The 14,183-nt window shown below is 35.4% G+C and overlaps 1 protein-coding gene across 1 annotated transcript; it reads left to right on the forward strand.

Annotated features, from left to right (window-relative positions):
- The first annotated feature begins 86 nt into the window (after nucleotides 1–86).
- Nucleotides 87–14,090, forward strand: mfge8a (milk fat globule EGF and factor V/VIII domain containing a). The gene is made up of 10 exons (XM_079605046.1): nucleotides 87–746; nucleotides 3,489–3,614; nucleotides 4,118–4,249; nucleotides 7,847–7,960; nucleotides 8,185–8,366; nucleotides 10,987–11,142; nucleotides 11,229–11,373; nucleotides 11,462–11,664; nucleotides 11,959–12,114; nucleotides 12,791–14,090. Exons 1-10 carry the CDS (start codon nucleotides 671–673, stop codon nucleotides 12,932–12,934), a joined length of 1,434 nt encoding a protein of 477 aa, XP_079461172.1. The 5' UTR covers nucleotides 87–670; the 3' UTR covers nucleotides 12,935–14,090.
- The last annotated feature ends 93 nt before the right edge of the window (nucleotides 14,091–14,183 follow it).

Here is a 14,183-nt window from a genome sequence, read left to right on the forward strand (position 1 = left end):
ATAACTTTGACTACCATTATTAGACATAAGGGGTTGACCTTCATCATCCAAGCAGATCCTTTGAGAAATGTCGAACTCGGAAGTAAGTTAACCAATCTGGTTGCATTAAACTGGATCGGGTGCTTTACCGCATACCCAACACGGAAGTGAATGCTGAGTGGACGTTCTGCCTGGAGCATAAATTTCTTTACGATGAGAAGATACACACAAAGAGCAAATGACAGGCATGGCTTTTTTTTTCTTTTTTTTTCAACAACACATGTAATGGGATGCTTAATGACTTTCGGTAGGGGAATTATTGGATTGCAAAATATGCCAATTTTTGGGAGTTCCTAATGTAGTCGAAAATGGCCCCAAAATAATAACACATTAGTACAAAGCAGATTATTTTAACAGTTCAACACGACATCCGGAAAACACGTCTGCATAATACATATACTCGGACCGTTTCCTTTAAAGCGCAGACTATCAATTCTAGACTAGTAAGTTAGTTATTATGGCAATAATACTGATCTCGGATATAGCTAAGCTGAGCCGTGCGCGTAAACGGTGCGCGCGCCCTGTGCTTGAGCGCGTCTCGCTGATCCACGTTTGAGGATGACGTCAGGAGACCTAGTGGTAAAGAAAAAGCTCCTGGACTTGAGAAACAAACAGACAGCAGAGTACCAATATGAAGACCTGGAACCTTGCTCGGTCCTTTATAGTTTTTGGCAGTTTAATAATTTTCAGCATTTGTACCGTGAATGGTGAGTAGTCTAATATCTTAAATTCTAAGTACATTTTTAGTGTTTTTTTATTTAATGCTCTTTTTTTTCCAGTCGAACTCTGCTAAATACATCGAGTGTCACTGCTTCACTGAATTTAAAACGGGTTGCCTAAAATTTGTCATTTAAATAATTTTACATAGGTTTGCTTTTTTGCTGTAGTTATGGGCATCTCTGTTAGCCTACACCAAATTTGGCATAGCATATAATACAGCAAACAAAAGAAAAGTATATTATTATCTTACTTCAATAGTGAATGTTTCTTATTGTGGGAAGGAGTTTATTTGTAGTACTGAGCATTTCACATTTGTACTTGATGCAGTGTTCCTTTTGTCTTCAATCCAGTTTAGACCATCTTGTTTTACTCTTACTGGCCATGATATCAAAGTAGGATTGAGTTTTGATGAAGTAGGGCTAACAAAAGCCATCTGTCTCGTTAAATTGACATTTTGCGCCAACTTCTTTTGAATTATCTGTCTTTATTTCTCTAATTCATTAGTTCATTTAGTATATCCAAATTATTATATTTTGTTAAATGGAACGAAGATAAATTGAATATAAAGTGGATCTCAAAAAGTGTTAACCATTAGATAGTGTCACCTAACTCACCTTAATGAGTTTAAAAGGCATTTAAAAACATATATTTTTTTAATGTTTTGATCATACTTGAGTGTCCAGGTATTGTCACAGGCATCCTTTTTAAGAGTCTGAAGATGTTTTTTTGGTGTATTTAAGACTTTTAAGTGTATGTGGGTTTAAGAATCTGAGAGTAGATTTTTTTGCTCAGCTATTTCTTATTTGTATAGTTATTTGTCTTGTTATATTTTAATGGCTTACTGTTTGTACAGCACTGTGGTCAACATTGTATTATGTTGTGCTTTATAAATTGTGCAATTGGAACCATCCAGATGATATGGAGATGTCAGGGCCATTGTGAGGACAAGAACAAATCCACTGCAGAAACTCGGTGGGAAGAGATTTGCACTCCTCTGGAAAATATGACTCACAATTAGGGGTTTGTTTGGCGATACTCTTAGCTCACGAGACGAGATGATACATGATATTGGGTTCATGCGATCGAGACAATGCAATATTTTTGAGAAACACTATATTTAAGAAATCTTCAATCACAAAATATGATTGGAAATATAGTCTTTTATTTGACTGAAAGTCACAAAATGCCAAAACGATACAGGTGCATTTTACCTATCATTTAACTAGGGCTTTCACTAACAATTATTTTGTTAATCAAGTAATTGGTCAATTATTTTGACATTTAATTAAGCAATTGGATATTTTGTGTGGTAATAAAAATAGACCTAAGTGACCAATAGCCTTTACAATGTATCTATAATAACAACAAGGCTATAGCCTAATAATTGGTTTCAAAAGGAAGTAATTTTATGGTTTTATTGAACAGCATGTTGTTGTTGTTGTTACACTTTATAGCATGATCAAATCCTTGTTTATTATTGACTAAACGATATTATGCTGCCTTCATGTGCTATCGGAATTATCATAAATACTAGTTTCCTAGTTATAAAAATGGACATGAACGCCCTCTCAAGTAAAAATTTTAATGCGATGAGCTCGTAATCACGACTTCAGAAGTGGGAAGTAGGAAATCTTCCCGATAGCACGTGAAGGCAGTAATTGAAATGTTTACTTGATCTCTAATATTTGGCCACTTTACGATAGAAATGCTACAGCCACTGTAATTTCTTGAACAAGCATATGTGGACATCAAAACAGACAAACTTAGAGCGAGGGTTTAAACTTTTATTTTGAAATAGCGATTAACAACATTCGTTATTTATTTTATTTAACCCTAATTTAATTGAGGAATCGTGATGGCCCTACACTAATCGTCTTGTAATGAATGTCGCTTCGGTTCTACTTTCTAAATATGAATAATCATAAGCAGCAAAAGACAGAACAATATAATGCAAACACTGTAAGAGATTCTGCCACAAACTCAACTTAGCCATGCCGATATAGCAAGATAGCTTTAAAACTCGACGAGAAATATCATCCCTTTTTAATATCTCGATTCACCAGTATGACGAGATAGTAAATCTGTGCAAAGTTGTATAAGAAAAGTGCCTTTCATTTCTTGCTCAAGCATATTCAAAGAAGCCGTCTTAACCTCTACATCTTAATGAGCTCAGAGGTTAAATCTCCCAGCTTCTCAGGAAGCATGTTGTGTAACGTTTCACACTTAAACGTGTGCCTAAGAGCATTTCGTGTTCTTGCATTCTGTTCATGCCTTTTTTAAATTCCAACATGTTGTTCAGCCAGAATGAAGCGCAATGAAGGCTGTGCTTCCTAAACAGAAGATGAGCAGCATTTAATGTGGCGGCTGTTTTGTTTTATCATTATTGCTTTTGGTATTTTGTGCTGCACTCCTGCACACACACACACACAGTTATCACAATACAATCACTTTTTTATGTTCGCTTATGTCATTGAATCTTTCCTATCCTTGAAAAATATACATCTGCTTTAGAAAGATCAACATGCACATTGGCTATGCTGCTCACATCTCTTATCTTTTGTACTCTCCTGATCCTGTTCAGAGGCGTGAAAAGCGCTTCTTGGTTCTTTTGTATCTCTCGAAGCTTAATATGCAGGACCACTCCGTCCATTGCCAAATTATAAAATAAGAACTAATTCCAGTCTAATCTTTTTAATTCCATTCACTCCTGCTTATGTGTGTCTCTGTAGGAGATTACTGCAAGGTGAACCTGTGTCATAATGGAGGGACGTGTGTGACTGGCATTGGAGAAGATCCCTTTTTCTGCATCTGTGCCGAGGGATTTGCTGGAGATACTTGCAATGCCACTGAGAATGGTCAGAATTTGAAATGTTGTTTATCTGAATTTTACTGGTTTAATCCTCATTTAAATTTCAGATTAGGTTTAAATGGGTCACCCTGTTGCCTGTGGAAAACCTTATTGCTCAGAACAAAGGTTGCTCTTTTTAATAGCTTAGGAGAAGAAATGTTTTCGGTTGCTTTTCATTTGAGTAACAACTTTGTCTCAGATACTGTAGATGTCATAAAATGTAAAAATTTACAAATCAAAATATGTGGGTAGCATAGCATAGAGGTTGGAAAAAATGGCAAATTTAAACCGTTTGGAACATTGTTGAGATCTCAGCTGAGACAAGGAGACACATTAGATTACTCCCGTACTCAGATGAAAAATATGAGAGGCACGGGCACAAGTCTTCATTTGCTCTCCTTTAAATCTCATTGGTCTAGGTTGGAGAAACAATTAAAGATCACTTTTTTTCTATTGGTTTGTCCATATTGTGAGACTCAAATCAGAATTTACTCCTGTTTTCCTTAACAGGTCCTTGTAACCCAAACCCATGTAAAAACGATGGCACATGTGAGGTGATCGTTAACGCCAGAAGAGGAGACATTTTTAATGAGTATGAGTGCAAATGCCAACCTGGGTTCGAAGGTGCACACTGCCAAATCAGTAAGTTTTGCACCACTTATTTCAGATTTACAACAAACTTTGTCAGTATCTATTGCACTAAATAAAAACTTTATGATGATCACTCCAATGGGCTAATGAATGGTTTTAGAAGGATGCTATTAGTTCAATTGCTGAACTAAACAATTACTAAAACTAAATGATCACACTCATTGAGACTTCATAGCAGAACAAATTTCTGTGTAAATGTAATAATACTAGTGTATTTAAAGCGACAACTTTATCACAAATTGATTGATGATTTTCTGTTCATGTCCAATGGGTAAGGCTGATTAGGACTCATGTATGCCCAGTTATGCAATACATGGAGTCTGTGTAATGCATTTGGTGGTTAATTCTTGTTAAGACTTTTCTACATGGCGAATATTCTTGTGGCTGCAAGTCCACATTAGAGAGACTTCAGTTCAGTTACTGCATGCTGTATCATTTGTTCCACTTTGTTTCATTGGTATAATGTGTATGTATGTGTGTCTATAATGTGTGGTGCTGTACATACAATGGCACTGGTGTAAACACCAGACACACCCAGGATGTTGAGCAGTCAGTGGTGGATAGGGAGAGCTGTAACCATAGTGAGTTTTAAATAGGCTTTGTTAAAATTTCCCAGTCCACAGTCACTTTCCATGTATGGTTTTAACTCTTTGCTGCCTGATGTCTACTAGTGTGGACACATCTTTTAAAGCCATTTTAACCATTCAGATTATGCTGATACATTCAAACCACCATCACGCAATGTCAGAATTACCATAATTAAGAGATTCTGACTTGTAAAAAGCATTCACGTCTTCGTAGAATCATAATTACAACGTGTACCACCTTACCACTGCAACATCATGCAGAAACACTCAAAAATGTCTTCAGAAGTGAAATGTAATGAAAAATAAATGCCATTATTTCATAATATTTAGGTTAATGATTCCTATAATTGACTATTGTTTATGCAAGGATCAATAAACCAAAGACATGCAACACAGTTTAAAGTAGCTAGCACAGAGTTAAATCATTATCCAACGTCTTGTACTACATGTAAAAACGACATGTTTTTTACTCACCCTCAAGGTGTTCCAAATGGGTTTCTTTCTTCTATTAAACACTAAAGAAGATATTTTGAAGAATGCTAGTAACCAAACAGTTGATGGTAGCCATTAACTTACATTTGTGTTCTTGTCCAATAAGGTATCTGCATAATGACTTATTTGTTACTGTAGTTCAACTTTCCCCTTTATATGGAATTTAGATTTTTATTCATTTACTAGATGCCTCTAAACTCCTCCAATACAAAATTGCAGTGGACCAAAGCGTAATGCATACTATTGCAAAAATTAAAAGGATATTGGTTATTCTTAACCAATTAAAGTTAGAAATACATTAAGTAAAAAAAATTTTTTTAAATTAATTCCTGCATCAAAGGGTTAAAATGCATGTAAAGTGCTGATTTTACAGATATCAGACTAGCAGTAGCACTGGAAGGCTTTTAAACGCAGCCAGGAATATGCACCACAGGGGCAGCTTCAGTGTAAGGCAAGCCTTAATCAAGCCAAAGAGGTTTTATACTTAAGAAGAACGAACAGTGCAGTCCAGCCTTTGGGCATTAAGGAGGTTCTAAAATATTTCCATCTAATGTATTTGCCAAATTCAAACAATCAGACCCTAAACTAAATCTCATAAAGCTCATTTATTTGTTTGTTTGTTTGTTTTTTGTTTGGACTATTTGGCTCACTGTTAAGTTGATCATGAATTAAATCTCTTTTAGTTCTGTTCAGAATAGATGTATAATATCTAATATTCTAGAGTTTGGTCATAATAACTCAACTACAAATTAGTGGTAATTGAGTCTTCAAGACAAGATTGAATCTTGTCTGGCTGCACAGTGTGTGTGTGTGCGTGCATGTGTGTGTGCGTGCGTGCTGAATGTTTGTCCAGGCTTTGGGCAGAGTGATTTTTTTTGTGTTCTGCAATCCTCTTAACAGTTTAGGAACAAAACAACTTCTGTTGTTAGGATGAAAATATGGTGTATGTCTTTTTAATTATAGCCATTCTGTGTCATTTTCTGATCAAAATTGTAAAAAACAAAAAGTTTCGTAATACTTTTCCAAGAAGACCAAAAGTGGTAAAACAGCAGCCCACTAAATAATATACACTAACAAAGTTGTTCAAAACATTGGGGTTGGTTAGATTTTTTTTTTTATCCTTAAAAAAATATAATAATTATCAACACCATAGCTACATTTATTTGATTAAAAATACAGTAAAAACGGATATATTGTTAATATGTTTAAAATAACTTGTTTTAATATATTTTTGAATATATTTTATTCATGTGATGCAAAGCTGATGATTTTCCACATAATTTTCTCCAGTCTTCAGAGTCACATGATCCGTCAGAAATAATTCTAATATGCTGATTTACTGATACATTATAGATGTCTTTACTGTCACTTTTGATCAATTTAATGCATACTTAATAAGTGAATAAAAGTATTTATTTCTTTAAAAAATGTTTTACTTTTGAACGGCAATGTACACGGCAAAAAAAATCTATGCATTTTACATTTTATACCATTTGCCATATTTTTCTGAGAGACGTTTGCCCCTTAGTGGGGATTTATGATAACTGCAATAAGCCAGATTATAGGAATAGACAAGGGCTGTGTCCTAAATCGCATACTCTCTTGAGTATGTACTTTTTTTAGTCAGTTACGTCGCTTCACTACCATTTATAAATCCTCTTCCGTGGCCTCATGGGATAGGAAAGTGTTCATCGTATGCACACTTCAGAATCTTGCCTTAAGAAGTTGGTCATCCAGGTACTTTTTGCCTTTACTCTTTTATGAGTGGGCTACTGTGAATTCGGATATACTTCTTTTGTCACATACTGCTTTTCACCTATTGTAGGGAAGTATGCAATTTGCATACTGGATGCAGCCAAGGAGTATTGCCAAACATAGGGCTATAGCTGGCGTGCGAGTGTGTATACTTTATAATAAAGTCCTGTGTCATAATGTGTACCTAGCAGACAACACCCAAATAATGGTCCACCACATAATGTTAGATACAGTGGAACCAGGGAGTCAAAAGCTCAATGTGAATATCTCAATATCCTTTGACACATCTCATCATCATTTTGCAATTTTGCAGAAGTTGTGACCTTAAAGCAGGAATCTGCTACAGTATTTCTGACTCTCTGACATCTTCAGTTAGACATCTCTCATTAGAAATCTATACCAAATACGTTTTTCAGTCCAATTTAGCATCCTGCACAGTGTTTAATTTCAGCAATTGTGCTGTAGCTGCAGTCTGCAGCAGTTTACTGGAAATGCAGACTGGACTTGGACCATCCCAGCCTCTGCTCCACACAGAACTATCTGTCCCCTTAGAGTAAAATTTGAGATCCTGCAAGCACCTGCGTGAGCATTGTGCCACCAAACACCTCAGTCACCACAATAATAATTATACATACTTCAGCTGCAGTTATGACACCTCCTCTGCAGAAAAGCATCCCGTTACAGCATGTCCAACTTACTGTTTAAGTTATAATCACAGTGACATGGCTGTATTATTATTGGTGTTCTTACACAGATGTGAATGACTGTGAAAACCAACCTTGTAAGAATGGAGGCCTGTGTCGGGATCTGGATGGCGACTACACCTGCCAGTGCCCTTCTCCATATGTTGGGAAGCAATGTCAGCTACGTGAGTTTTTATATGCTAGTAATCTTCTCCTGGTGTTTATTTTCTAAGAGATTATAATATATATGTTTTAGAGTGCCTTTTTGTTGACCCTGAGTTTTGAACGTTTGATTACAAATGTCTGAGGTATAGCTGCCTAATGACTGTAGTAAGTCAGGTAGCAATAAGCCGTGCAAATATAAAGTAGAATTCATGCCCTGTTACCCACACCATCTTTTATGGTGCAGGCTGTACATATTTATTGGGGATGGAGCAAGGAGGAATCGTAGAGTCCCAGATCTCGGCTTCCTCTGTACACTCTGGCATTCTTGGGCTGCAGCACTGGGGACCGGAGCTTGCGCGACTCAACAACCAGGGAATTGTCAACGCCTGGAGCTCGGCACCCCAAGACAAGAACCCCTGGATTGAGGTTTGTCAATCAGCCCTTTAATTAAAATTATTATTATTATTATTTATTTTTTTGCCTCTACATAAGAAAAGTAATAAGAAAAAAAATAATTTTCAAAAACATATACTTTTGAGAATTTATTGAAACTTTATTGAAGTGCTAGAATTGTTTTCAAACTTTTTATTAAACATGTTACTTATAATCTTACTTATGATATTAAGTAAAAAATCTAAAAACATGATATGCTAAAGGAAAAGTTATTTATAGTTGCTGAATTTATTGGATCTGTATTCACTAAATTCTTCTATTCAAGTGCCTCAAATGTTAAACACAAATTGAAACAATTCCTTGTAAAATACAAAAACAATTGTTGCATGTATTGTAAATTTTAAATGTTTACTAACAAATGCAAACCATATTTTTCAATTGGATTTCTTAAATGTTTTTAAAGGGCATTTCTGGTGTACCACACCATGAAGAGATAGTATAGTTTTACTGTTTTATTCAAATTTTACAGCCATCCTATATGCATTTGTTGCTTGCAAAGTAAATAAATGTTTATGGCCTGTTCACATCAAGAACAATAACTGTAAAGATAACTGTAATGATGTTTTGCTCAAGCTCTTTTAACGTTGACTCGATTCTGATTAGCTGTCAATGGTTTTGCTGTTGCATTGCTGCACAGGTGACGTTTCGAGCCAAGTGGCTCTCCATCAGACAATGAATTCATACACTGATAAGCCCATATACACCATAGAACTACATCACATGATCAAGCACATGACAAAAAAAACATAAAAATCAATATTAACTCAACATAAGAGCAACAAACAAATCACATAATTAGAATAAAAGTGAAACCATCAATTAACTGAAAACAATAAACATATCAATAAAAGAATACCTGACTACAAAAGAAAATATACCAACAAAAAACACAAAATAATACTTGTTATAATCTTTGTTATTAAGTGATAATGTGTTCAAAATTTAAATCCATATGCTTCACGGTTTATTGCAGTTTAGAAACCGAATGTTAGAAAAAAAAGTGTTGTGCCACTGGACTTCTAGGGTTATGATGCCTGATAGCACTTCGATGTTTGGCAATACGAATTTTAAGCTGTCTGCTTGTTTTGCCCACATATCAAAGTCCACAAGGGCAACGCAACATGACATTAGCTGTTTTACAAGAAATCGTTCCTCGGATCTTAATTTTCCCTGTATATGGATGAGTAAAAGTTTGTGTTTTATGCTTAAAAATACATTGTTGACAACCTCTGCACTTATTACCAGAAGGTATATTACTCCAAAAAAAATGTGTTGGGTGAGGAACAGATAAATCAGTTCTTACTAGCATACTGCGTAGATTTTAAGGTCTCTTAGACCACATGAGGTGGTTTTGCAAAAATAAATGGCAGATTGGGGTCACTCTCAACAATGTACCAGTAGCTATTTCTGAATTATACCTTCAATGTCTTAATTTGCCAATGGAGAATTTTGGATAAAGCCATTAACTCACTGTTCTTTACATTTAGATGTCTTTACCAGGTAATCTTGAGAAGAGTTACTAAAACATTTTACAGCAGATTGAATCCACTCCTCATTGTAAGCTCTCTGCTTGAACCTGTCTGCCAAGATCTCTGCTTGATGTTGATAATCCTAATCTCGACTACAGATTCTAAGAATGCGGATACATTGGGAGATATGTAGGGAACACTTAAGAGGAACAGGGTGATGCATATAAAAAAATTATTTGATCCTGCTGGATCCATCTTAAATGTCAATGCAATCACTGTTTGCATTAACAAGGCTATGAAACTAAAAAAACTGAGATTCTGTGCCACTCTAAATGAAGAAATGTAACGCTTCCACAACACAATCAATTTAGTAAACGGATTAGATGCTTGATTGTATACACAAACTGTTCTTCCAACAGCCAACAAAATAAAGATGAAAAAACAAATATATATATATAATATTATATATTTCATGTTCTCACCACAGTTGACGGTTCAAGCCAAGTGGCTCTTCGTCAGACAATGAACACATACTGCACACTGATAAGCCCATATACACCATAGACTACATCACATGATCAACCAGATGAATGAAAACAATATAATGGTAACAAACATATCACATAACTAAAATAAAAGTTAAAACCTCAATTAACTAAAAACAATAAATATATAAATCGGCATAACTGTTCATATCAATACACAACTGTGTATTGATATGACACAACTGTGCACATACCAATAAACTGTTCATCAGCTGGAACAATCCTTGTGATTCCACAAGTGATTCCTCAGGGCTTTTACTGAGACAAATATTCATCATGCTATAGAGCAGTGTTTCCCAACTGCTGTTCCTGGAGAGACACCAACAGTACACTGTTTGAACTCTAACTAGTCAAATACACCTGATTCAACTCATCAGCTCATTAGCAGAGACTCCGAGACCAGAAATATATGGGTCAGATCAGGGAGACATCCAAAATGTGCGCTGCTGGTGTGCCTCCGGGTACACGGTTGGGCAACAATGCAATAGAGGAACAAGATGGGACTAAACCTAAACTGGTTCAGTTTGTTTTTGTGTACATGATGTTCACACTTCCTCTTTTTGATTTTTCTAATTTTAGATTGACATGCAGAAGAAGATGCGTCTCACTGGAATCATCACCCAAGGAGCCAGCCGCATGGGGACAGCTGAGTTTGTCAAGGTTTTCAAGGTGGCATCCAGCTTTGATGGCAAAACATACACAGTGTACAGAGCGGATGGCCAGAGAAAAGACAGAGTAAGAAATACAACTGTATCAATACAGCACAAGCCTTCCTTAAGTGCTTAAAGCTATTATCATTCCCTGACTCAGTATTTTTTCAGGTGTTTATGGGAAACACAGATAATGATGGAACAAAGACAAACATGTTTGACCCTCCCATTGTGGCCCAGTATATTCGCATCATTCCTGTGGTGTGCCGTAAAGCTTGTACTCTCCGGATGGAACTTGTGGGCTGCGAGCTTAATGGTAAATTCAGTTGAGTTAACTATGAATCACTTTTTTCATGTTTACTAATTCTTAGCATTTAGCACTCTCCTTTTCCCTAACATGACAGTGCAGTCCAGCACAATCGGTTGCACTGATCCACTGGGCATGAAGTCCCGTCTCATCTCCGACGTGCAGCTTACAGCATCTAGTATTTTCCATACTTGGGGTATAGATGCCTTTACCTGGTATCCCCACTACGCTCGCCTGGACAAGCAAGGCAAGACTAACGCTTGGGCGGCGGCAAACAACAATCGCTCAGAGTGGCTCCAGGTGAGACTGTGTGATGACGTGTCTAGTTTTTAGAAAGCTGTTTTGTTTCCCTTTTCCTCAAAAAGTAGGGGAGTGGTGGATTTATTCCATGCAATCGTTATCAATCGTAATTGCTAAAGAACCATAACTGGAAATGCATAGATCTACCTAAAGACAAGAATAACTGTCTAAATGAGTTAACGCTATTCCATAATTTTTCTTCTTTTTAACATCAATTATTTTGCAGGTAACTGTGGACCGAATAGTCTGACGTTGGCCTCTGATGTTTAATGTGTTTTTGTTCTCATGTCACAGCTGGATTTGGAGAAACCTAAGAGAATCACAGGCATCATCACTCAAGGAGCAAAAGACTTTGGAGTTGTGCAGTTTGTTTCAGCCTTTAAGCTCGCTTACAGTAATGACGGACAAACATGGAGCATTGTGAAGGATCAAATAACGAGAACAGATAAGGTTACACTGACAACAGTATCTCTGCTTTATTATATACTGCTATTAAACCGTTCTCCTGTTTATTTATTTCTGTTTTTTTTTAATAAATTATTGTTTAATGGGTAAGGAATTATTAAATTGATCAAATGTGACAGTAAAGACATTTATAATGTTACAAAGATTTATATTTCAAATAAATCCAGTTCTTTTTAGCTTTCTATTTATCAGATAATCTTGAATTTAATTTATTTTTAAGTAAATTTGTAAAAAATATTGATATTAATAAATCAGCAAATTAGACTGATTTCTGAAGGATAACGAGACACTGAAAACTGGAGTAATGTTGCTGAAAATTCAGCTTTGCCATAAATGACACGTACAAACAGAATTTATTTTGAATTGTAATAATATTTCACAATATTCATGTTTTTACGGTATTTTTGTTCAATTACATGAAATCGTTATTGTAGGGTGCAATATTTTTTGTTTATTGGGTAATATTAGGATCACATTGTCAATGAACTTTCCATGTTAGGATCTGGATACTAAGAGGAAACTAAATAATTTTCCGCTTGAGTTATTTTCCTTTATGAAGTCTTTATTTTAACAAAAGCCTCAAAGCACATACAGTAAATATTACATTTAGTTATGTTCATTTCATCTGACTAATTGAAATGTTTTGGTTTTTCCCATGTAGATTTTCCAAGGCAACATTGACAACAACACATACAAAAAGAACTTGTTTGAGCCTCCGTTCTTTGCCCGATTTGTGCGGTTTCTGCCCTGGGAGTGGCACGAGCGGATAACTCTACGCATGGAGCTGCTGGGCTGTGATGATTAGTGAATGTGCTGAAGACTCCGCACTGCTTTTGCCTGAAGTGTGTCTGCTGGTTATAGCTGATGATTTGTTTCAATATACATTAGCTTCAATTGTTGCTCTGTATTTTATTGTATTGATGTCATTATTTTCATGTACTTTTGAAGGGTTCAGCTGATCTAATTTTTAACGCCTTTTGGCACAACTTCAATTTTATGAAATCACCTTTTAAGCAAGTTTCAGAGAACATTATTTGAAAAACAGAAACCTCAAATTAAAAAGGAGACTAATTGTAATGCTTTACTAAAATTGTTAGTCCCACAACCAGTGGACATTCTTGTATTTCAAAATGCATGTCCTGATTTATAATGACATATACAAACTATAAGTAAATATATTTTACTGTTAGTCCTTATCTTTAGCCACCAAGGTGAGAAAACCTATCCATGAAGCAACCTACCTGCTTCCACCTGTCTTAAATAGTCACCGATGTCCAATAGTTGACCTTATTCTGCCTTTTAGCACACAGAGGAAAAAGGTCAACTTGTAATTTTCTGTAAGCACACAAATACTGTCTACAATATTTTTTTCTGAACTAATCTCAGACTGTCTGGAGTACATTTATATACATTATGGGTCTGTTCGAAACAGTGCTGTAAATTAAAAATGAATTGAAAACACTCTAGGGAAATTTTATTGTTGAAATGTCACGTTAAGAGAATGGTTCACATCAATTGACTTGTTTGCACTGCAGTTGCTCTACACTTTATACTACAGTTTATACATTTTATAACTCGATTTTATCTGAGTCAATGTAAACAACCAAATTGGAATAGAATTGTACAACTGTGCAAATATTGAGTATCTTTTGTAAAACACGTTGTCTTTAACAGTATTAATAAATATGTTAAATATTTCTACTTCTCCTTGCGTGTGGCTCAAAAAAGATGTGTAGCTTTCTAAGCATAATGATGCTCCCTTCTCCAAAAGCATAGGGTGTATGTGTATTGCATTATGTGTGTGATCGTACATTACGAAGTCTGATCTGTGACTTTTCAACACCTGGGGTCAGTTGCATAAACATTGCCAGTATGTTAAGAACAAATCTGACCATTTAAATTGTGCATCTGACTAATGGAATCTGAAAGTGCTTTTTATTAAATAAAACTTTATTTATGAATATCATGTCCCTGGACTAGTAAAAGCAATAATCTTTTTTGATTTAATTTATATTAATTATTTTAAATATTTAATAGTATTTTAGCAGTAAATA

Source organism: Phoxinus phoxinus (assembly GCF_949152265.1).
Source record: "Phoxinus phoxinus genome assembly, chromosome: 2".
Lineage (NCBI taxonomy): Eukaryota > Metazoa > Chordata > Actinopteri > Cypriniformes > Leuciscidae > Phoxinus > Phoxinus phoxinus.